At 34.7% G+C, this 26,429-nt stretch overlaps 1 protein-coding gene across 1 annotated transcript in view; it reads right to left on the bottom strand.

Annotated features, from left to right (window-relative positions):
- Nucleotides 1-9,857: 9,857 nt before the first annotated feature.
- LOC143389129 (neuron navigator 3-like) overlaps nt 9,858-26,429 on the bottom strand; it is a 133,303-nt gene continuing 116,731 nt past the window's right edge. Inside the window, 4 exon segments of the mRNA XM_076842401.2 lie at nt 9,858-9,899; nt 11,755-11,817; nt 14,252-14,383; nt 14,700-14,877. Coding sequence (XP_076698516.2) covers nt 9,858-9,899; nt 11,755-11,817; nt 14,252-14,383; nt 14,700-14,877 — 415 coding nt within the window.

The following is a 26,429-nucleotide window of genomic DNA, read 5'->3' as shown; positions in this document are numbered from 1 at the left end:
TCAAAAACTTGCATGTTACATATAATTAGATCACTATTAATAATAATTGGCAGGATTTTTTTTTCTAATAAACAGACTCAGAGTAATGTATTTCCAAGTTTAAGTAAAACAAGTTCAGTATTTTATATTTATGTAAGTATGTGTGTATATATGTATGCATGAAATATGTATGTATATATGCAAATGTATTACTATTATATATGTATATACATGTGCACATGAACATATATTTATACACATATGTATCTAGTTCTTCTGACACAATCCAATGGGAAATAACTATTTATTGAAAAACAGTCTGTGTGTGAGTACTTATGCCTGTTCATACATATCCCTGATGTGTGGAAAAGTGATAGTATCTCTAATTGCAAATCTAATATCTTATTAATGTTGTTCTGAAGTTTAGTGACCTTTTAAAGGGGAAAAGAATTTCACATAGGTTCCTGAATTGTTATTCATCAGAATATTCATTTTCACTCATTTGGATATGCCCTGCTATTGGGCTATAAATCATTAGTCCTTAACAACTGAAGATAAAACTACCAAATTGCTTTCTGTAGGCAAAAATGCAGATATAAATCATGTAGGGGCCTCTTATTCATAATATTCATTATAAGAAGAATGTTCTTTTAGATGTGAGCAATTTAAGTAGGGCTGTCTGAGTAGTGCAGTCTATAATAGGTTTCAGTTTATGGTAAATTGAAAATTTCCCCACACCTTAAAAACCCACCAGGAAAAAATAAAGAAAACTTCATAGATGTATTAATGATATGCAGATTACAGGAATTCATTAAAAATTGTGTAACTGCATTTATACTGACATTTCATACAACCAGGCAAACTTATGCAATAGTTTCAGAATAATAAAGCTAAATTATACAGGTGACTACTTAACCACAATGGTTAACAAACAGTTTCATGTTTAAGTTGTTTTCAAGTAAATGTTATGCAAATATGCTTGAATAAAGAATTAAAAGCTAAGCAAACATGCTAAAATTTCACATATCTGCTAACATAAATGTTAATCTGCCACAAATGCTTTTTTGTTATTTATTTTACTTGTCAGATACTCTGTGACCTATGTTAAATAGATATCACTATTATGCTAGCATATTACAAAGAGAGAATAACTCTGAATATTTTAGTCAAAATTTTTAAAACTGAGATAAAATGAAATATACCCAAATAAACCACATATTGAAATTAAGTCTTTCTTCTCAAATTTTATTCCTTCACTGCCAAATTTAAGATACATAATGTAAATCTATGATATGATATGTTTTAGCATTTGTGTATTAACCATGAGTTTTGATTATAATAAGAATGGCAAATAACATATATCTTTATATTCTTTTTAATCAATCATTTCTTCTTTTGTCCACTCCCCATAATTAGTCCAAAAAATGACTGATCTACTTAATTTCACTGTATATACACTTTCATTAATATAGAATTTGCTGAGTGAAATCATATAGGTTGTACATATTTTTGTCATTTTTCATTCTTAATGATTATTTTTTGATAAAAGCACATTTTTTCACGTGTCTGTAGTTTATTACTTTTATTGAATCATAGTATTCCATTGTGTAATATATACTTTATTTATTCACATGTCAATAAATATTGAACTATTTCCAATTTTATAAAAAAATAAGATACCAAATTCTGTGTAAAATATTTGTTGGGGCAAAAATGTTTATTTCCCTTAGATTAAGTAACTAGAAATGAAGAGGTATGTTAGTTTCAAATGTTTGGGAATTTTTACATAACTATTTATTTTGTAGACTTCCAATTGAAAACTATAATGAAATAACATATTTAAATAATTCACTAGAATATTAGAATCCTTTGTAAACATAATAAGCCTTGTCTTGTGACTAATAATATAATCTCTTTAGTAAAGTATTTTTTAATTTATATATGATAGTGGAATGCATTATAATTCTTATTACATATATAGAGCACAATTTTTCATATCTCTGGTTGTATACAAAGTATATTCACACCAATTTGTGTCTTCATACATGTACTTTAGATAATAATGACCATCACATTCCACCATCATTTCTAAACCCATACTTCCTCCTTTTCCCTCCCACTCCTCTTCCCTATCTAGAATTCATCTATTTGTCCCATTCCATGTTCCCTGTCCATACTCCACTATGAGTCAACCTCCTTATGTCAGAGAAAACATTTGGCATTTTTTTGAGGGGATTGGCTAACTTCACTTAGCATTAGATTCTCCAAAGCCATCCATTCACCTGCAAATGCCATGATTTTATTCTCTTTTATTGCTGAGTAAAATTCCATCGTGTATATATATTTTTTTATCCATTTTTTATCCATTCATCCACTGAAGGGCATCTACTTTGGCTCCACAGTTTAGCTATTGTGAATTGTGGTGCTATAAACATTGATGTGGCTGTGTCCCTGTAGTATGATGTTTTTAAGTCCTTTGGGTATAGACTGAGGAGAATCATAGCTAGGTCAAATGGTGATTCCATTGCCAATTTTCCAAGAACTCCATACTGCTTTCCATCTTGACAGCACCAATTTGCAGTCCCACCAGCAGTGTATGAAAGTACCTTTTCCCCCACATCCTCGCCAACACTTATTGTTGTTTGTCTTCATAATAGCTGCGATTCTGACTGAAGTGAGATGAAATCTTAGAGTAGTTTTGATTTCTCTAATTTCTCTAATTGCTAGAGATGATGAGCATTTTTTTCATATTTTGTGATTGATTATATATCCTCTTCTTACAGATCAATTTAATTATGAACCATCTGAACTCCTTCTCTGACATTTCATCAACTTTGCTGTGCATGGGTTCTGTTGTTATATTGTCCTGGTTTGTTTGGGGCACATTCCTCCCTTGCTTTTTCACGTTGTCTATGTGTCTTTCTTTCTTGCAGTGCGGATCTGAGATATTACAATTTCTTCCCTATATTCTTGTAGTACCTGTGCAGACTGTCTGTACCTCACCTTGATGTTGGGCTTCCAGACCATGCTGGTGTCTCTCAATTAATGCTAGCCCATCCTGGATCTGGGCCGCTGGTGTTGACCTCCCTAGGTGGTCTGTTGGTCAGAAGGGGTGGTCCCTGATGCCCAGAGGTAGAAGAGATGAACATAATCTGTTAATCCCCAACCATGTTTTTCTCAAATTTTCTCCTGTTTACCTCAAGAAGTTTTTCACACTGAAACACTTTGATGTGTTTGCCTATAAAATAAAAGACATGGGCTTTTCTTCTTTGTTAAATCGAGCCTCTATCACAGATGGTCACCCACTAAATCCCACTATTCAACCATTTTCAAGTCTTTTGTCTTTATTTCTTAATATTTCTTTAGACTTTTATTTTCTCAGCTGGCTCACAGCCTGCTATCGGTCAGTTGTTCATTTGCTGTGCAGACACAGCAAGATAAGTTAACTTTATTACCTCTTAAAAATAAGAAAAGAAAATCTCTGGAAAGTCAAATACCATGTAACTTTGGGAAGTATACCGTATTTGAAGTATTGTGGGAAGTACACTGTATCCCTTAAGTACTTAAGGGATCTAGGGGCAAATCAGATATACTAGTTTGCTTCTTTAACCAAAGCAAAGTGCCTTGTTTCTTTCTTTCTTTCTTTTTTTAGCTATTTCTTTTTCTTTTTTTTAAATAAATGTATTACAATTCTTATTACACATATATATCACAATTTTTCATATCTCTAAAGTGCCTTCTTTTCATGTTAAAATGGAATGTTTTTAAAAATATGTTATCATGGTCATGTGAATTCTTCCTTAATAATCATACCCTCACCATATAAGTAAGCATTTATTTCTTCCTGATTTGTCTCCCCTATATTAGCTTATTTTCACTACCTGAATTAAAATTACAGAGGGAAGAAATCTGAATTTATAAATGTATTAAATTCTGTTGTTTTTATTGGGGCTTGGGTGATGGTAATAGTGGGGAAGGACAGTAAATTAGTTGACTAAATACCCAAAATAAACTATTTGACTAGTCATATTTGCAAGAAGAATGCATAATACACACATGCCTATGATCCTGGTCTCACAACATGTAGAGGACAGAATCTAACAATAATCCCCAGTGCCAAGATATCAATGAGCAGCTATGACGATGAACTGCAGAGTTCTTTCTGAAAGGTCAAAGGCTAAGACTACTAATCTAAATACTGATAAGCAGAGATATTTCTGGGTTTTAGCATGCATAAATATTTGGTATCTTTTCAGATCCCACCTCTGCTAGTATAATATGTCTGTTTTTGATCCCACCGTGCAGGGCTGGGGGATACACAGCTTTTCCCCAGTTTATGCTCTAAGATTTTGAGTGGGCAGCATATCCTCAAATTCTCTGGGGACCCCTGTAAACATGTGGAGTTGTGGCCTAAGAAAAGCAAGACCTATATTACTGTAATAGTCACAAGAGTAGCAGCACCTGGGATTGGAAGTTTCCTATTGTAATTGCTTCCTGGGCTTCCCTCTTGAGAAGAGGACAAAACAGAAGGAAGAAGTCAGATAAAAATCTTTACATTTTCTCTTCTAATGAGGACATTATTAGCATTACCTCTGAGTTTATATGATTGATAGTATGTCTCAAGAAACTGCTGAAAAATGAAAGTGAAAGAAGTTGAAAACTAATGTATGCATTGGGTCTTCCTTCTTTGTCCACCTAGCTGATTGTTTGAAATAATAATTCTTTACACATTCTATGACAATAGTGTTTTATTCTTTGTAGGAAAGATACTTGGAAAGAAAAGATAATTATAGAATCATTTTATATTTAAACCTGCTATATTTTGTTTATGATCTGCCTATTTGAAACTGATTGCTTTATGTGCATTTCAGATCTGTCAACTGATTTTAATGTAATTTATGTATTGTATGAATTATATAATTAAAACAATAAAGTTGTTGCTAACTACAATCATAAAAACCTTTCCATGTTAAGAAATATAAAAATGAATACAATTTGTATTTTTTATACTAGTCAAAACAAATATGTATATGAAGAAAGAAAAAAGGAAAAAAAATGTTAAAATCATTTCTGTTTGGAAGTGAGGTGGGGCCTTTTTATTTAACAAAAGCTTTCTGTGGGGGGGCTGGGGTTGTGGCTCAGCAGTAGAGCACTCGCCTAGCACATGTGAAGCCCTGAGTTCCATCCTCAGCACCACATAAAAACAAATAAATAAAATAAACATATTGTGTACAACTAAAAAATATATATTAAAAAAAATGCTTTGTGTGATGTTATATTGCTTTCAGGAAAAAGAAACACAACAGTTTATAATAATCATTTTGATGCATAACTGAATATTAATCTATTAGAGGTTGTTATGGTTTGTATCTGTAGTGTCTCCCAAAGCTCAGGTGAGACACAATGCAAAAACATTCAGAGGCCAAATGATTAGATTATGAGGAGTTGTAGTCTAATCAGAGGATTAATCCACTGATATGAACTAACTGGGTGGGAACTATAGGCGGGTAGGGTGTGGCTAGAGGAAGAGGTGTATCACTGGGGGGGTGTGCCTTCGGGATTTATATTTTGTTCCTGGTCCAGAGCTCTCTGCTTCCTGGTGTCCATGTTCTGGGCTGCTTTCCTCTGCCACGCCCTTCTGCCATGATGTTCTGCCTCACGTCAGACCCAGAACTATGGAGTGGGCCATCTATGGACTGAAATCTCTGAAACCATGAGCCCAAATAAACTTTTTCTCCTCCAATTGTTCTTGTCAGGTCTTTGGGTCACAGCAATGAAAAAAACTTACTAAAATAGGAATTTATGTATAAAACTAGAATAAACATATCTTTAATTACATGTAAAAATCATTAGCAGGACATGTTAATTCTAAAGCATTCATGGCATATGTATATAAAAAATTTTTTTTAAAAAAGAATTCACTTTACTACTAGAATTTTATGAATTATTATTTCTAGAAAAAGATAAGAAGAGACCTTGCATTTTACAATGCTAGTTACCTTGACCATTACTATGTTAAACACCCACTAACATGGCAGTGATCAGATTTTTAAAAAGTCAAACAACATAAAATTGAGCATGAAATTCTCTTCAGATTGCCACTCACCTCTCACCCATTTTTCCTTTGCATTGCAACTCTCAGGAAGTTATTTTGGTAACATCCATGTACTTTTGGGTTCCTTCCTAACATGTCAAGTGTCTTCCAAACTTCTCTGTGCCATACAGAACTGAACACACATATGGACACCAACATAATTGTTAATCCTCTCTGAGGCTGTTGGTTTTCTTCTAGAAGTCTGATTTCTAGAATTAGCTCATACATGTCAAGGTCTGTTACAAAATCAGTTCTCCTAGAAGATTTATGTGTCTTGGCAGCTTAGCAAAGAAATCCTCGATTTTAGTGAGATGAACAGAACTATTTTTAGAAAATCACTGCCAGACCTGAAGCTAATTTTTATAATTCAACAACATCTGTAAGCCTCATATGGAAGTCTGGGTTTTTATTAGCCCTGAAGCCTAATAAATGGATGGTGATGCTTAAAGAAAACAAACAACAAATACCACTTGATGGGAAAACCACAAGGTAACATAAAAGAGCAATATGGGCTATAGGCTTTAAAATTCAAATTTTTTCATTGTCAGCTTTTAAGATGTTATAGACAGTTAATTCAAAAGTAGGAAAAAGTGTTGAAGTCACAAGGAAAATCTTCATTGAAGTTTTTTAATATTTATTTTATTTTATTTTTTAGCTTTTTAGGTGGACACAATATCTTTATTTTATTTTTATGTGATGCTGAGGATTGAACCCAGTGCCTCACGCATGCCAGGTGAGTATGCTACTACTTGAGCCATATCCCTAGCCCCTAAGTTTTTTTTGTTTTTTGTTATTTTTTAACTAGTATGAAGAATGGCCAATAAAACCACTGGAATCCCAACACGCAGACAATGACATTTCTCAATAGAAAGAAATGGAAATAGAGGAAAGGACCAAATGCATAGTGAATCTGGGCCACAAATGGGCTGCAGAACTGCTGGCAGTTGAATAGATATTTCTTTCCAGGTTCCAAATTCTAGGCAACTTCCACAGTGTACCTTCATTTATTTCTTCATACCAAATGGAATGGTTCCTCTGCAATAATTAATCCTTTTAAAAACAATGTTCATTACCATGTGATTCCTTATTGAGCATAAAATTTTAAGAGGTGGAAGGTAAATAGAATTAATATGGTTCAAATAGCCTTTCATAATTTAACTAGTCTAATATTACCAGTAGCAATACATAGGCATGTTGCCAGCCATATTCTTACAAGAATCAAGAACTGAGCATTTGGACATAATGAATCTAGAAATGAATATGTTATTAATAAAGTATTGCATACATTCTAAAATTGAATTTAATCTTATTTGCATTTTCCTATAATTGGCTAATAATGTACATCCCAGACATTCTTTGTTGTCTGTAGAATTTTTTAACACCATTAAATAAAGACCATGTGCTTCAAAAAAAGCTTAGACTTAAAGCAAAAGTAAACAAATCAGAAGTAATGTTTTCTTTTATATAATTGTTAGCAAATACTACTTTTACCAATTGGATTTAAAATGAACCAGGAACTCTCTGAGCATTTTTTAGGCATTATCTCATTTTAATAATAGCATTTATCCTTACTGAATTGTTGAAAGGATAAATGCTATTGTTTACTAATTTTGCAGAGAAGGAAATAGACTTGAAGATAAAAATGAAATAATTTGCTTCATCTTACCTAAAAGGTACAAAATGGCTAGGCAAGAAAGTAAGCCCACTTCTTGGAGCCCTGAGATTATGCCTATTATCTCTTTGATGAATCCATACAACTTGGAACCCATTGCTGAATAAGTCTAGATAACTTAACAGTAGATCACACTGCATGTTTTTATCACATTATATTTTACTCAACATTTGTACTCATGAACTAACTACTATTTCCTATATTTACATCTTATTAACCACCTTTGCAAAAACATAAGCATTGCTAAACGATCTGTTCTTGGATCTATTCAAAATCCTCAGCTAACCTTTACCCTAAGTCCCTGTTTCTATTTCAAATGTCTTCCTGACATCTCCTGGACGTTCATCCCATACACAACATGTTTCTTATGGAACCTGTTGTCCTTCTTCACAATCTCATCCTTTCTTCTAGAGCTCTTGTTCTGCCCATCACACTAACAATCACTCTAGGAGACAGAAACCACGGAGAACTGCCACTCTAAGGAACTGTACTGCTATTCACAAGTATTCCACCCATCTTCCTCTTACATGATTATACAGGTCTATCCCACTGATTTTGACCTTGGCCAGGTGATGTACTTTTCGGCCAATGGAATGCGAGCGCTGTCTGACAACCTTTAAGGGTCAGTGCAAGTTTCTACTGACTCTTCTGCTTTCCCCCTCTGTCTCAAGAAGAGATATCCCAGACAGAGATGTCCCCTTTAGTCTGGGCCTAGTAATGAAGGGAGGAGTGAAGTCAAGTCACAGCAACAAAAGCACAGTTGTGCCATGTATTGTGAACCAATAAGTGCTTGATATTGTAAGCTAATGATATTAGATAGTCATTTCTTATTACTAAAAATAAGAACTTTCATTACTCTCACCTTGATATCAAATCAATTATAAGTATTTCTAAATTATAAAAATACAAATGGTCTATACCTTCCTTCCTTTCCCTTTACATGGCCACTATTCTGCTCATGTTGATTAGAACCCATCGCTTTGGCAATTAAAATTCCTTTTGCAGGTCTGTTCTCTAGTTCTTGGTCTATGCTCAAGTGAACTTTGATCATTTAACTTTCTTATTCAAATATCATAAGTGATTTTCCAAGGGGCCAAAATAAAATAAATTCAAAATTGAAAATTAAAAAAAAAGAGTCTCAGAAAACTAAAGTCATTGATCACATTAAATAGTGCTTATAAATATATTTGATGAGCAATGAGAATTAATCACTGGATTTAGCAATGGATGCCATTGCTAATTATCTAACGAACAGGTTTGGAAGAGTGACTAATAATAGACTGAATGGAGTAGACTCAAGAGCAAAAGAAGAGAGGAATTGGTATCAACAAGAGAATTAAAAAAAAAGTTTCAAGAGCTTTAGTGTGAAGGAGAGCAGAGAAAGAGAGTAGTGGCTTGAGGACAATATAAAATGAAAAGGTGGGAAGCTTTAGTGTTTATTTTATTTTGTTTAAAGTGAAAGGGAAACTTCAATGTATTGATGGAAGTGACCTAGAGGACCCCAAAATATTTTTGGGGGGATGCAGGACATCTTACATATAAATTGTGCTTTGACTAAGCACAGAAATGGGATGGGATCCAGCACTTAACTGGAGTGATAAGCCTCATATAGAATCTGAGACAGTGTGTCCACAGTAACTCCTACCAAGTATAAGGTGTAAATAGGGAGGTAGTTGGGTGATGAGACATATTTGGATTGTTTCTATTTTATCAGGGAAATGGTAAGTATGCTAACTGAGAATGGGAAGGAGGAGTGAGGAGTTTGAAGAGAAAGAGTTCCAAATTACCTGTTAAGAGAAAGGAAGAGTGGTAGCCAGGGAAATTTGGGGATTTGGGGACACACTAGTTATTCACTTGAGATTACTTGTCATCAACTTAGTATGAAATCAGTTCGAGTGCTGTTGTAAATTTTACCCAGAAACATTCATCCAAGAAGGAACAGAGAAGAGGAAGATGTTGAGATTCATGAAGTTGAGGTTTGGGTAGTAAAATAAGCAAAGGGAGAAAGGAGTGGATGAGTAAGAGTATCCATGAAGGCAATTTTGAATTCTTGTGATGGATCATACAATCTAACTTGTACAAGAAGAAATGAGGCAACAGCTAGGGTACTGGTCAGACGATATTTTTTGGATTGGGGATGATAACAGGAGCAAACTAGAAAAAGAGACGAAGTTAGAAAGCCGGAGAGTCAAAACCGAGTGAAGAGGATGGAGATTTTAGTATGACAATTTCTCAGGTGTGGCAGTGGGAGAATGTGGCTGAGGTAGAAAGGGGGGCAAGAACATGGGTGTCCTGAGAAGCTAGGCTATGTGAAGGTGTATGGGAATGAAGATGCCATAATGAATTATGACAAGGTGAACTTTGAGAGCGACCACAGGAATTAAACCATGCATAGGCTAGGGAGAAAGTACTGAGGTTCCTGGAGTGACCCTAATGAAAAGGGGTGGCATGGTCTAAAGTGACAGTAGGGGCTTCAGCACAGGCAGATTTTAGGGAAGAGCCAGGGAGTGAAAATAGACATTTAACCCCTCCAGGCCCAGGATTGGAAAGGTATAGGGAAGGACTGCACAGTCCCAGTAGAGAGGCAGGTTTCCAGAGGCTGAGTCAGAAGAATTGCAAGTTTGAGGCCAGCCTCAACAATTTAGGGCTCAGCAACTTAGTGAGATTGTATCTCAAAATAAAAAATAAAAGAGTACTTGGGATGTAGCTCAGTGATAAAGTGCCCCTATGTTTAATCCCTAGTAACAACAATTAAGAAGAAAGAGGAGGAGGAAAAGGAGGAGGGACTAACAGAGGCAATTATTTAGCTAACAGTGAATTTTGAATCCTAAGATGTCTAGTGTAAGGATTTCAGGTTTGTGGGAGGTATGAAAAGTGAGCTTTAAAAAGACTGATAGAACTATGTATTGGTGGGCATACGAATAACAGGAATAATTTTTGTCTTAAAAATCTGATCCATATGACAACTCAATTAGTCAGTTACATATTTTTTAGAAAAATGCTAAATGTAGGAGAATTATATTGCCTGTTATTTTTGTTTAACAAGAGACTAATCACACACAGCTTGTCTAAAACAAAACATTAAAATATGCAACATATAACTTGCAACCCTCAAGCTAACATTTACTATGGAAAACTGCTTAATTGCTCTGAAGAAGCTTTTTTTGGAAATAGGTCCACAAATATTTTCAAAACAGGTCATTATTTTGGTAAAATAATTAAGTTAAAATAATTAATTAGCCCATATATATTTATTTTTGAGAACACACATACCACAGGGAATGCAATATATTAAAAAGCACCTGGGGTATGATTTAAGTAACAATGGTGTCTTTAGAAAGTATGGAATTTTAGAAAAAAAAAAAGATTATCTTTGTGATGTGGGCAGAGGCAGAAATACAAAGCTTGGCTTCCAAAAGGAAAGGGAGAGGTGACTATGGAGGACTTGGGAGTGAGGACTCTAGACTTCCAGGGGACAACTGGCAACCCTATGCCCTTTTTCCTTCTCTCAGAAAAAGGAGAAACCTCATTTCATTTCCATGTAGAAAGAATATTGAGGAGATAAATATTGAGGAGAATAAAGACACAAGTTGTCCATTAACTCTTAGTAGTAGAAATGCCTTCAGGAAATGATCCTATGAGTCTGAAAAAACAACCTCACTCTCTCCTAATTTCCTGTAAATACCATAGAATTCATAATATTAGACATATTATTATAACAATATAAGTAACTGAGTATTGTTCAGGACCCAAACAGCCTGATACGTTTTTCTCCTAAAAGATAATGTGCCAGCTTCACTCTTTCCTGTCTTACTGCCCTTTTTCTTCCTAACTGCTAGCTTGTGACATGGATAAAAATCTCTAAAACACACCAGAGTCCACATTACAATTCCTAAATTGCTTGCAGTTGATAGAATTTTGAATTAGCCTATTTGTTATCAGATGGATGGGCTCAGCTAAATAGTCATAAGACAAACAAGTTGAGATAATTAGATGGTGCTGATTTTACCTGCAGCGTGCACTTGACTTTCATGATTAATTCTGTATTGATGACTACACGAACACTTGTATTCTGAAAAACACAGCATCAGAGTGGGAGCAAAGGTATAGAGTCCCCTGTGACCATGAGTATCAATTTGAACACCATTACCTCACCATTAGTAGTTGGTCAGATATCTTGGAGAAATGCAGCAACCAATCAAGAGTTATAATTTATTTTAGGTAGAAACTCAACTACAATGTGAAAAAGAAAAATCTGAAAATCATAATCAATACCGACACCCACTGGGTTAATGAGTTCCTGTCATTACAATAACAATGGAATAAAAATGGTAAGAAAAGAATCTCTTCAAAGTGCGGTGATTAAGCCATTAATCCAGGGAACATTTATGTAGGTGAAATTTATTTTAAAGCAGGTTTTAAGATACAAAACACTGAAAAGTTAATTTAAGGCTCACTCTCTATATCACACAGACAACTTAATCTTTACAAAGGGTTTCTATTGATCTTTAGAAAATGAGAGAAGGATGCTTGTCCTGCTCCTGTGGTTCCCTTGTTAAGGGATGTGATCCTCTATTTTCTGCTTTCTACTGGCCCTTTGTACTTTTTATACTTTATATATTGACCCACATCACATAAATACCTGCTATGAGAGAGAAACTTTTAAGTTTTAAAAATATATTGACTACACCCTTTTCTCAAACTATTCTGATCTGAAATGTCAGGTTCAAGAATATCCATGTGGCTACAACTTGAGATTCTATTGTCAACAGAATGGGTGGAAGGAGGAGAGCTGGTTTATAAGATATTAAAATATGAACAAAACACATTTAGTATGAGGAGCATATTTATTCTCCATGCTTCAGTTGCCTCGTTTGCAAAAGGCAGAACAGAGTATCCTCTGCTTTGAACATAAAGCATTTGTCACAGAATTTATCTTGTAGTTATTTCAGCAAATAAAATCACCTTTTGGCGCTGGGCACAGTGGCCCATGCCTGTAATCCCAGCAGTTGAGGAGGTAGAGGCCAGAGGATCATGAGTTCAAAGCCAGCCTCAGCAATTCAGCGAGGTGCTAAGCAACTAACTCATTGAGATCCTGTCTCTAAATAAAATACAAAAAGTCACCTTTCTTTCTGGGTTGCCCTATGTAGGGAAGGGAGTAGCTATCTCTTACCATGCAAGGAATGTCTGGAACTTCCTCTTATGGGCAGGATGACCTAACCACTTCTACCACAGTCTCTTTACAGACAGTTCCATTATAGATGTAAGATGAGTGCTGGTTTCTAGGCAGTCTCTAATTAAAGAAACCTCATACTCCTCTCCCCTTTATTTTGTAAAGTTTTTTTTATGGGTCGGGGGGTTACCAGGGATTGAACTCAGGGGCACTCGACCACTGAGCCACATCCTCAGCCCTATTTTGTATTTTATTTAGAGATAGGATCTCACTGAGTTGCTTAACACCTCGCTTTTGCTGAGGATGGCTTTGAACTCATGATCCTCCTGCCTCATCCACCCAAGCCATTGGGATTACAGGCATGGGCTATAAAGGAGTGTTTTAGTTAGTTAGCTTTTTCATTGCTGGGAGCAAAAGACCTGACAAAAACAATTAGAGGAGAAAAAGTTTATTTCATTCATGGCTTCAGAGGTCTCAGTCCATAGATGGCTGACTCCATTGCTCTGGGCTTGAGATGAAGCAGAACCTAATGGTGGAGGAAAGCAGCTCAGGACATGGCAGTCAGGAAGCAGAGAGAGAACTCTGGTCACCAGGGACAAAAATCTATGCTCCAAAGTCATGCCCCCAGTGTCCTACCTCCTCTAGTCATACCCTATAGTTACCTCCCAGTAATCCATGTCAGTTGGTTAAACCATTAATTTAGGTTATTCCTCTCATAATATGATCATTTCATTTCTGAAGTTCTTGTTCTTGTATTGTCTCACACACCAGCTTTGGAGGAACACCTTATATTTAAACCATAATAAGAAGTAAGAGTTTTCAAAGATTAACTACTTTCTACCACTTTCTTTTATGAAAACAAAAGAATTGTGCCTGGCACTGTATAACATGTTTTTTGTATGTCATTATATAAATATATATATTTATATATATATATATATATATTCTTTATAAAAGTCCTATTAAAGTAGGTTTGGGATTATGAAGTGGATATCAATATGGAATGAAAAATGCCAAAATGTGAAGCTTCTACTTACTGATAAGAATGTTATCAGTCATGAAAATAAAGGATGGATCAAGGGCAGACTAATAAAATTGAGAGGTAATATTAGGCTTTGTTTTAAAGCACTCTTCTTTCAACAATGTTAGCTGTGAGCTAAATCTTCCAACGGCAGTTTCAGGTAACTAAGCTATACATCTAAGTCTATATACCTAAGAATTGTGCACTGTCTTTTCATTTAAAAATAATAAAAAGACATCTTCAGAATTCTTGTGCCCTGGATGTGAGACTCTGTGGCACATCAATTCTGCAAGCTGTGACAGTTCTAGTTACAGAAGGCTTGACAATTCCTAACATCAAAACATGTTCACAGCTGGGGATTTCAGGTGACGGCTTCATCCTACAGTCAGTGTTGAGTGCTGCTTGGACACAGGTGGGTGTTATTTGTGTAGGAATCTTCTTGATCTATTTAGGGAATCAGAGTTAAGATGTTTTAAAAAAGACAAAATGTTTGTCAGGCATATGTTCAAAATTAGTATTTTTCCTTATCATTTGATTTTTCTAAACATCACTGCCTTATTGCTAGGTAGATGACTGGCAACTACTGCATGTTACTGTCTGAGTGTTTTGTAAGGTGGAGGCAACAGGTCTCAGAGGGTAATCTTTCCACTGCCTCAGTATTGTTCGATATGCTATTATTGTGGTGCAGGATTGGTGAGAGAAGCTATGGCTTTAAATTAGAATAATGGAAAAAGTGAGGTGCAACTCTCATAATTATTACTTGAACTTCTGACAGTGGGAGTGAGAAGGTTATGGGTTGAATGATACCCTGCCCCAAGTTTGTACACTGAAATCCTAATTCCCAGCACTTCGGCATGTGACCTGACTTGGAGGTGAGGTCTTTACACATCTCATCAAGCTGAAGTGAGCCCATTAGGGTAGATTCTAATCCAACATGACTGGTATTACAAAAAAGGAGAAATATGGACATAGAAACCATAACCTAAATAAGAATCAAACTGGGTTCAGTTCCAATTTCATAATCAAATTATTGGAAGTTAACTTTCAGCCTCCATATTTTTAGTGGTACAAAAGAACTTTTTAGTAACTTTTCTGGTTTCACACAATTAATATGAAACAGTAAGATATTAAGAAAAAACATAAAATATTAATGAGGAATATCCTACATCCATAATTGTAGCAGAGTTTCTTCTGAAGTAGTAATATAAATTATACATACACCAAATTTTAGAAATCTATGGTTTTATGCTACAAATCTTCTAAACTCAGGGAAAATACTTGCTGCTTTAGATGGAATCCTATGATACTGAAACAAGAAGTTTGAAAAAAAATTGCCATCTGGTATTCTATCATATTTTGCTATTTAAGTTTGTGTTTGAAACTTTTGATCAAGATTTAAAAAAAAAAAAACAATGATGCTGGATACCTTAGAAATAACTGGGGCTATAACTTTGAGCATAGAGATTCTTAAGTAAACAAAAGCAAGTACCACTATTCTGGGTGATTCAATTTTGAAAGAGTTTCACACTTAAGTTCTTCCCTATATTGCTTTCAAATGTTAACACCCCACATGCTTTTTTATATATCTACGTTCTCTACCAAAGAAAGCATTTCAACCATTCATGCATTTAAACAAATATTTAATTGGTACTGACAGTGTCTCAGGCTATAAGCTAGATGCTAATACTATAAAGTCAGATAAGATATGGAATAAGTACTTTGAGAATAATGTGGATAGCAATTATAACACAAGAATGCACATGATGAAATGGGGTTTCAAAACAACAGGTGTATATTTTGTGACAACAGCTGTAGACTCTTGAAATATAGCTGTGAATACTATATAGTTCTTATCCTTGGCTATGTCATAGGTTTCTGGAAGTAACAGACACACAAGTTCTTAAAATAATGTTTTAAATTATAAAACTAACATACATCTAATGCACAGAGAAAGGATACTGAGCCTCATAAGAGATTTTGAGGACAGTTCACCTGAAGTGAGTCTTTGAAGGATAAGCAGGAGTTATGAAGAAAAGCAATTAATATTCAGCTTGAATATGGGATTCCAGGCATGACCAAAGGCACAGAATAGGTCTGGGGGTGTTGTGCAACAGTAACAAATAATTCAGTATTTTTGAAGTGTAAACTGTGATATCAGGCAAGGCAATAATGAGGTAAACCTGTGACCCAGAAGCCAGAAGCCTAGGTTTGGAACAAAAGGAGAAGGGAGTGGAGACAGAGTGCACCAGTACTTCCATAGACACAGCATGTCAACAGGTAAGTATGGACTCGGGCATTCAAGATGTTTCTTGGGCTTTGGTGGTTGGCTCTGGACTGTTTAGACCAAGAGACTCTTAGAGTCCTTGCAGAAACTTGCTTCTCCCTACTGGATTTGAATCTTGAATTGTGTTGGAAAGAGAGTGTACTGTAGTTATGAGAAAGGAATCATGCCTCTCTATTGAAAATACCACAGCCATGCCATGAGAGAGGGAATCAGGTATTGTTATATCCAACCATGTCCAAATTCAGAGAGAACTATGGGCTTCTAAACTATGCAAACAATCAAAACTTTTTTGTTGTAGGCAAGTTTTTAATATGATGTTCTGTCATGTTTCAATCAGCCTATTATTATATCTGGCAATTACTATTTCATTCAATTGTTTTTATTATAAAATGAGGCTACAAAGAACCTTCCAGAGTCATATACATACCCAGTGATCTAGATAAAATGAGAATTTGGGAATTCAAACTATCAACCCCCCTTTCATAACCAATCATAATAAAGACTGTCTCCCAACACTTTATTTTCTCCAAATGTATACTGCTTAAAGTGATTTATGAACTTGTACTCAGTGAGCACGTCAGAAATATTGGAAGAGTAGCGGATAAGTGATGGTCCTACTTAGGAGGACTCATACCTAATTGCCAGGTATAGGATCCAAGCAGGGGAAAAAACTGTGAATCTCAACATTTATTATACAGACTTCATTTAATTACCCTACATTCAACCTTCAACTCTGTTTCCCTGAGAGAGATTGATGTAGTTCTCTTGTGACCCATTGGTAATTCACAGGAAAAGGTTGTTATAACAGATAGGGTCTGGCCTCCCCCAGGGCTCTGGCTTCCTATGTCAAGATGTGATCACTTGATCCTGCATATCACTGCTACAATGTGATGCAGCTGAGAGGGCTCTCACCAGAACTAGGCTGATGCAAGTATCCTGCACTTGAACCTTCAAAACTAAAGCATAAGAAGTAAAATCAACCTAGATGTCCTTCAGTAGACGAATGGATTAAAAAATTGTGGCATATATACACAATGGAATATTACTCGGCAATGAAAGAGAATAAAATCATAGCATTTTCAGGTAAATGGATGGAGTTGGAGAAGATAATGCTAAGTGAAGTTAGCCAATCTCCCCAAAAAACAAATGCTGAATGTTTTCTCTGATATAAGGAGGCTGATTCATAGTGGGGTGGTGAGGGGGAGCATGGGAGGAATAGATAAACTCTAGATAGGGCAGAGGGGTGAGATGAGAAGAGAGGGGGCAGGGGGTTAGAAATGATGGTGGAATGTGATGGTCACTATTATCTAAAGTACATATATGAAGACACGAATTGGTGTGAATATACTTTGTATACAACCAGAGATATGAAAAATTGTGCTCTATATGTGTAATATGAATTGTAATGCATTCTGATATCACATATAAATAAAAAATAATAAAAATGAATAAATGAGATGGACTCAAGCTATAAAGCTTCTTCACAGCAAAGGAAACAATAACATGCAGAGAGAGCCTACAGAATGGGGGAAAATCTTTACCACATGATCTCGGATAGAGCATATCTTCATGATATTTAAAGAATTCAAAAAACTTAACATCTAAAAAACAAATAACCCAATCAATAAGTGGGCCAAGGAACTGAACAGACACTTCACAGAAGAAGAAATACAATCAATCAACAAATATATGAAAAAATGTTCAACATCTTTAGTAGTTAGAAAAATGAAAATTAAAACTACTCTATGATTTCATCTCACTCCGGTCAGAATAGCAATTATCAAGAATACAAACAATAAATGTTGGTGAGGATATAGGGAAAAAGACACTCAAACACTTCTGGTGAAATTGCAAATTGTGCCATCATTATGGAAAGCAGTACGGAGATTCTTCAGAAAACTTGAAAAGGAACCATCATTTGACCCAGTGATCCCACTTCTCCGTTTATACACTAAAGGACTTAAAATCAGCATATTACAGTGATGCAGCCACATCAAAGTTTATAGAAGCTCAATTCACAATAGCTAAACTATGGAACAAAAATAGGTGCCCTTCAACAGATGAATGGATTAAAATATGTAGTGTGTGTGTGTGTGTGTGTGTGTGTGTATTATATTTATATATATATATATATAAATATTACTTAGCCTTAAAGAAGAATGAAATTATGGAATTTGGCAGTAAATGGATGGAGTTGGAGAATATCATGCTAAGGGAAATAAGTCAATCCCCCCAAACTGAAAGCTGAATGTTTTCTCTGATATGCAGATGCTAATTCACAATGAAGGGGGCTGGGGAAGAACAGAGTTACTTTAGATTACCTAGAGGGGAGTGAAGAGAAGGGAGGTGGTGTAAGAGTAGGAAGGATAGTAGAATAAATCAGACATTATTACCATATGTACATATATAACTATAAACCAGTGTGATTCTACATTATGTACAAACCAGAAGACTGAGATATTATACTCCATTGTACATGATTTATCAAAGTGCATTCTACCATCATGTATAACTAATTAAGACAAATTTAATTTTTTTTTGAAAAAAAACTGTGAGCTGAATAAACCTCTTTTCTAATAAAGTTAATCACCTCAGGTATATCCTTACTGTAATGAAAAGCTGGTTAACACATATACTATACATATGGTACAACCCAACCTGTAAATAGAGATGTTGGGAAAGCCTAGGAAGAAATATACTAATATAATATCCTTGGTTGTCTTTGGAATGAGAAGACTATAGATTTCTTTGAGATTTTCCTTTATACTTTTGTATATTCTGTGAATTTTCTTGAATAATCACAGAAAAGTTTATGCAAAATAACTACTTAATTCAGAAAATAAGCCCTCATTTATTTTTAAACACTTTCATTTATAATTTATCTGAGAAAAACATTTGGAAGTTCTGTTAACACTTAAAAAATTCAGCTCATTGCAAAAAACTTCAACTGTTTCAAACATAAATTAAATCAAACCAAGAAGCAGAAATGGATCACATATGACTCTAATAAATAAATCCATGTCACCCACTCTGTGCAGTCAGAGACAGGAAGATACAGAATTTATCAGCTGCTAGCCGGAATTTGAAATTTAATGATCCAAAGATGAATGCCTCTCCCCATTATCTAGCCTATTACAAAAAGAATTTATCCCTAGTTCTTGAAGGAAAAAAGCAAGTGCTTCATGTATAGAGGCAACTTCTTAAACAATTAAATTAACCAACAGAATTGCTTGGTTTTATTGCTCTTGATATAAAGAGGAAAATCATGCAATTTAAAGGTCCAGATTGTTTTATGCTTCACCTAAGTACTATTAGTAATTTTCTATCTATATGCAACATATATGTCTTCCAACTTTTTGTTATTTGAGCTTTGTAGAAAGTTATTTCAACAAACATTACATTTCAAGATAATGACATCTAAATACATAAACGAACAAACACTGAGAAATTGTTTTACTGATATTAAGAAGCCAGCCACCATTTAGAAGCTCCAAACTATGTGAAAAACTATGTTCTTTTTTGGTTTTAGATGGATTGGTAATCTTTAGTAGAAATAGAATATGATTATTCACTGAATTATATTACTAAATTTTTTGAAGTTGTATAAAAGTTTAACAACCTGTTCATATTATATAGATCTGTTTCGAACAAAAAGGAAAAAATAACTAATTTGCAAAATCAGATATGTCATCCAGGCATAAATATTTTAACTAAATTAATTTTATTAATCACAGTAATAGTACAGGATCTGAGTTCAAATCATTAACACACTATCTACAGGTAAGTTACTTGATCTAAGAACTCTGCCTTATTTATAAAATGGTACTATTAAAACTCACTTTGTAGGGACTTTGCAAAGATATGTTCTATAATATATTTAATTAATGCAGAATTATTACAGTTACCAACACATGCTAGGTCCTTACTACTGATGACAACTAAAGCTATTTTTAATTATAGCATCCTTGCCTTCCTCCTTTTCTTCCTCATCATCTTCACAAGATTTCTTAGTAAATCTCATTGGAAGCAGAAATTTCTTTTTGCATAGATAAGAGTACTAGAGCAATCTTCACTATTGGAAGATGAATTTTATAATGTTAAAGTTAAGTTTGGGCTTTATTTATTTAATATTCAGACCAATCGTTTAAAGAACACCTCCATGTATGTTTTCAAAGCTCCTTTGAATCTCAATGGCATTTTAGATTTTAACAGTCTCTATTCTAATGTGCTTGAATAGAGGGTCCCCAGGATGGGGCATAGTTCTTGGTAGGGAGTATGTTCTCAGTATATTTGTATGGTATGAATCAACTGTATAAGGGGTATTTCCTAAAACTACTGAAAGTTTATAAGATTTTTCACAATGGGGTCAGCTAGTTCTGAGAACTGGAGAGAAGTCCAGCACCAGCTCCTAAGCCTGTCAAAGATGGCGAGAAGGCATCAAATAAAAGTTTTTTTTTTTCTTCTGTCATGTTTTGCTTGAACTCTGTATTTAGAATAAAGAAATGTTGGAAAAAGACAGACTACTTGATGATAAAACAGATAAATTATATTTGCTATACTTCCATCTCAGCCTATTAATCATTTTTGTGTTTGCTTTTAATTATTATAGAAAGTCAGTAAGCTAATGAAGGAAGTACTTAAGGTATGGGAACACGGTGATTCTGTGATTAAGCTGGAGCAAATCAACACAGAATAGAATGAATTATGAGAGCGTACACATACTAGTGACAAGCATAATGAATCTGACTCCTGAGACATTTGCTTAGTGTCTTAGGAGAAATCTGTTGTCTTAACTTTTCCGGCTTGGAATACACTTCAAAATGGTAAAGTCTTCCCATCCTTACACGTGATTCCCCATATGATTTTATGGAGATTTTATTATGATCCCATTTTAACAACAATGAATTTTTCTGCATATGCTAACAATTGTAGATTTAGAGATTTAAGATGATTAAATGTTTAGAACCACTCTGCCTTCAATATAGAGTTACATGCCTAAGAGGCATGAAAACTTATGACAGCCTTTATTGTCTTTTGTAAACCTTTTTATAAACAATGACTTCAGATTCTGGACTATAATTTTATAAAGCAAACCAATCCACCTGGTAGTGTAATTCAAATATAATAATTTCTATAATATATGACCCTTTTCTATTTTAAAAATGTCATCATTAAACATGTAAAAATCAGTTTTAAAAAGTATGAATAGTTAAATTGATTATAATTGAAGTTAGCAGCCATTATATTTAGGCTTTTAGTTTAGATAGCAGTTTGATGGACAAGGTATCATTGTGACTATGATTTATGAGATTTTGTTCATATGCCATAAAGCATTTGGTACCAGGAGCTGTCTCCTCTTACTTGAAATTGACTCTGTTATCACAGAGACGCTTGGATAAATCACCTGCACAAACAAACTTTGATTTCTGTGACATTCTACTTAGTAGCTCAGGCTATAGCTTGGAACTGCTCCAATCATTCAGGAAATAGCTACCTTTGAAATGTTAGACTTCATGTTTTTATTTGATTCTCTGGCAAATACTTTCTTCTGCTAATAAAGCTCTTTCATTCCCTTCCATTTATTAGACATGCTATGGACTTCTTCTAAACTCCTAACATTTCAGTAGAATTCTTTTTGTTTCACAGACAGCATGCTCTGCTTCACAACCATCTCAATTCAGCATAAGCCTAATTTTCAATCACTTCATATATACTCTAAGGAGCACATCTAATTAAATTCAACCACTCAATTCCCAATTCAGGATCCATCCAGTGAGATACTTTTTTTTTCCTACTCCTATAGGCAAACTCCTGAGTAAGACTATAGAAAGTAGATACTGATTGAATCTATTATAAATTTATGGTTTCAAGTATTAACTATTAGCCTTGAGTTATGTGAAGAATGCTTTGCACAGAAAATGCACTAAATAGTACACAATCTAAATTTAAAACTTTGTGCTTTATATCACTAAAAATACAAAAAGATAAACTATGAACTGATATGATTTGGTAAAAGAACTTGCATACAGAATGTATTTTAAAACACTTGTTAAATTCACTAAATAGAGGCCAAACAAATCAATTAAAATGCTCAAAAGGTTTAAGTAGACATTTAAACAAAGAAGCTATAAATAAACTAAAAACTATCACTGTTATCAAGTGTAGACCACGATGAAAACTGTAAATATTATGCACTGATGATGGGAATGAGTTGGTATAGCAATTTGGAAAAGAGGCCATTTCACAAAAAGTTAAACACAAATTTGTCGTATGACCTAGATATTCAATCTAAATGTGTCCATCAAGGAGAAGCAAAACACAGATCTCCTTACTATGAATTTAAGACTTCACCATTATTTTATAGCAGCATCATACAAAAGAGCTAAAATAGTGGAAACAACTCAATTGTTCATCAACTCACCAACAGATAAACACAAAACTGTATATCCTACCTATCATTCAGCAATAAAAAATCAACTACTGAGATACATTACAACATGTATGACCTCAAAAACATTGTGCTAAGAAACTATATGCAAAAGATTATATGAATCCATTCATATGAAATATCCCTAATCCATAAAAACAGAAGGTGTTCAAGTGGTTGCCTAGTGCTGAGTGTCAAAGTGGAGACTGATGGCAAATGGCACTGAGAGATCTTTGGGGGAAGGGGGAAAGTTGTAAATCTGGATGTGGCAGTGCCAGTGCTTGAACAACTCTATGAATTCACTAAAAATCACTGAATTGTACGCAAGAAAAATTTTTACATGTAAGTTAGATCTCAACAATGCTATTATTCTATTACTGAGGCTTTCAAGGCCTCTCTGCAAACCTTGTAATTTCAAATTTTGATAAGTTTCTCAATATCCCATCCTGCACATATGTTCCTCACTCTCAGCAATTTCTTAGCTTCTACTTTACAGAGAAAGTAGAATTATAAATTCCAGGTATTTTCCCATACCTCCAAAGTAGTGATAATACCACTTTTTTCTGTTTCAGAGAGGGAAGGGTCTCTCCCCTCAGCTAACTTCATAGTGCTTACAATTTTAGTTCTTTTCTTAGTCTGTTCAGGTCTCTGTAACAAACTGCCACAGACTTGATGGCTTATAAACAAACAACAGAAATTTCTCATGGTTCTGGAGGCTGGGAAATCAGAAATCAGGGATTCAGCAGATTTGGTGTCCAGTGAGGTCTTAACTTCCTGGTTCATAGACCACCATCTTTTTGCTGTATCCTCACATGGTGGAAGGTGCTAGGGAGCAATCTTGGATCTCTTTTGTAAAGGTACTAAATCAGGAGGATTCTGCTTTCATTATCTGATCATCTCTCAAAAATCTACCTCCAAATATCATCAAAATGAGAGTTAGACTTAAACATATGAATTGGAAAGGGAGTATAAGAGTTAAATCTATACAGTCCCAATCATTTCTAGCTAGATTTTTCCAATTTTTTTAAAGAATTATCATATTATTTTGTCTAGGAATTCACTTTCTTAATGCCTGCTGGAATTTTTACATCTCCCAAACAAAACAGAAAACCAGTGACAAAGTCATTTTCCTCTTATCCCTTGTGATCACTTTCAACTGGCCACCTTCCTTACCTTTACTGTTACCTTTGTGAAGATCACCTCTGCTTTCATTGCGCTTAACCTTCTATTTCCTTCTCATCTCTTATAACCTAACACACTCCTTAAGGATTTCATTGAAACTAATATTGATACGCTCACTAATAAGAAAGTCGTTGCCAAACTACATTTCTTCAGAATCTGACACTGTTACCTATTCCCCCTTCTCTCCATTTCAAAACCATCATCAGTTAACCCTAGCTCAGTTTACCCTCCTCAGTTTTTGCATCGGACCTGACCTTTCTGACTCTCCAATGTCTGAGCTTCCTTTATTTACTCTTAAGATGTTAAGGGCAAATTTGCTCTCAGGATTCATTTTCTCGCTCCACATCAGAGATTCAAATGTGCTTCTACTGTGCATAGTGTCAATTCACACAGTGATTAAACATGATTTAATTAGTTACTGCCAAAAAAGGCCTTAGGCTGGCCCAAGGTCAGCTCCATTGAGAGATACTAAGGCTGGAAAACTGACCTTGGATTTGTGCTGTCTTGCATTAAAACAACAACAGCAAAAAACAAACAAACAAACAAAAAACAAACAAACAAACAAAAAAAAAAACTTGGAGATGTGGCTCAGATCATTTCACCACTGTTACTTGCACCTGGTGGGAAGCTTCTCCTCACTGGTGCATTTTTCTCTCTGAACAGGCAGTAGCATTACCAGCTATACCTCTGTCAGAAGCTTTAAGGGACATGAGTAGTTTTCAAAACTATAAGCAAGAATATTGTCTCCTGCTTTATATAAGCATCTTTGCTTATATAGATTATTTGTTATTGAAGAAAGATAATATCTTTATTCATTGTCCTTATAGATCTGTTAGGAGAATTACCAATATTTACAAATTAGATTTTACACAAAAGTCTAGACTCAGCCTCACTGGAAACCTCAACTGGTTTGGCAACCCTGGGCCTTTTAACCACACTCAAGTCTTCCCAAAGGCAGCAACCTCTAGAGCAGAAGGGGGCTGCCAACTTAAGTTGGTCATATGCACTATGTTTTTTGGCTATCTGTAAACTAAAGTTCTCATCAGAAACCACCTTTGCTGACTCGTGGCCATAAATTTCTAGCCTCTAGAACGGTGAGAAATGAAGTCTTTTAAGACATTCACTTTGAGGTATCCTTTGATGGCAGTCAAGCAGGCAAACCCAAGTTCCTCTAGAAATAAAGGGTGTCCCCAGACCCATTCCCACTGCCATTTTTCATTTATGTCTTCAACTACTCTTCACTTGGACTTTTTTTTCTTTTTTTGGTATTGGGAATTTAACCCAGCAATATTCCCATTCCTTTTTTATATTTTATTTAGAGACTGGATCTCCCTGAATTGCTAAGTGCCTCACTAAGTTGCTGAGGCTGGCTTTGAACTCATGATCCTCCTGCCTCAACCTCCCAAGCTGCTGGGACTACAGGCATGTGCCACCACACACAGCTTGATGTGGACTTTTACAATCATTTCCTAAGCAACCTACCTGCCTTGGTATCAACCATCTCCACTAATCTTATATTTCAGTGGGAGGTTCATTTAAAAATGCAACGATTATAATAACCATTGCATGCTTTTGCTTTGAAAAAATTTAAAAAGCTAATTATAATTAGTAAAAATTTTTCATTATTATCTGTAGGCCCAAACACCCTAGAATGTCTCCCTAAGTCCTTTATCTCTGGTCATTCCCATCCACATTCCCAGTGCACTAACAGAATCACATTCAATGCTTCTTATGCCAAATTATTTTGAGCCTCTATGATCCCATTCCCAAAATTCCTTCTGGTTCTCCAGGGTATGTCACAAATCTTATGTTTTTTTCAAAGGCTCTACTTAAAATATACTCTTTTGTAAATGTTTCCTTTTGCTTTAACTGTTATGAATATATTATAAAATTTCCTAGGGAGTCTCTAACATGCCCATGAGGATTACATTTATTTTGTGATCTTTTCTTAGGTTAAAAAGGAAATGGGGTTGGTATTGGATTGACATGGAACCTTTTTAAGCAACACAATACTTAGAATACATCATAGCTGGCTACTGCAAACCCTCTTCTTTTGTGTGTGGGGGGGGGCATTTTCAATCTGCTAGTAAGAATTACTCAGCTATTCTTGATTGCCATCTACATTCTTACCAGAAGATGATCAGATGGGAACCTAAGCCTTCACTATAGCAACAACAACAACTTGAGTCCTTGCTATTCCAGCTAGCTGGTTTTGTGCTATTATCTAAATGCATTGCATTTCAGTAATACAGCTTTTAGAGAGAATACCTAATGAATTTAAAAAAATAAAGAAAAAACACCCTTGAGGAATTTTTTTTTTTTTTGGCTTTTGAGCTTTCTTATCAGTGAACTGTTGAAAAGCCTTATTTACTAATTTGCTAAGAATCAATCTCAAATATGTTTCATATTATTTAAAAGAACTTTAACTAAAGTATTTGGGAAACCACAAGGATGAGAGGTAAGCTATGTGAATCCTTGAGAAAAGAAAAAGGACAAAAACAAGAGTTGTATGTTTTTAACAATACCGACAAGAAAAACTTCAAACTTTGTATCTAATGATGTGAAATAAGTTTTAATTCTTATAGCATTAACTTCCC

Source organism: Callospermophilus lateralis, unplaced genomic scaffold (genome assembly GCF_048772815.1).
Source record: "Callospermophilus lateralis isolate mCalLat2 unplaced genomic scaffold, mCalLat2.hap1 Scaffold_43, whole genome shotgun sequence".
In the NCBI taxonomy this organism is placed as follows: domain Eukaryota; kingdom Metazoa; phylum Chordata; class Mammalia; order Rodentia; family Sciuridae; genus Callospermophilus; species Callospermophilus lateralis.
The sequence above is the reverse complement of the archived record's forward strand: the minus strand, read 5'-3'. Positions and strand labels throughout refer to the sequence as shown.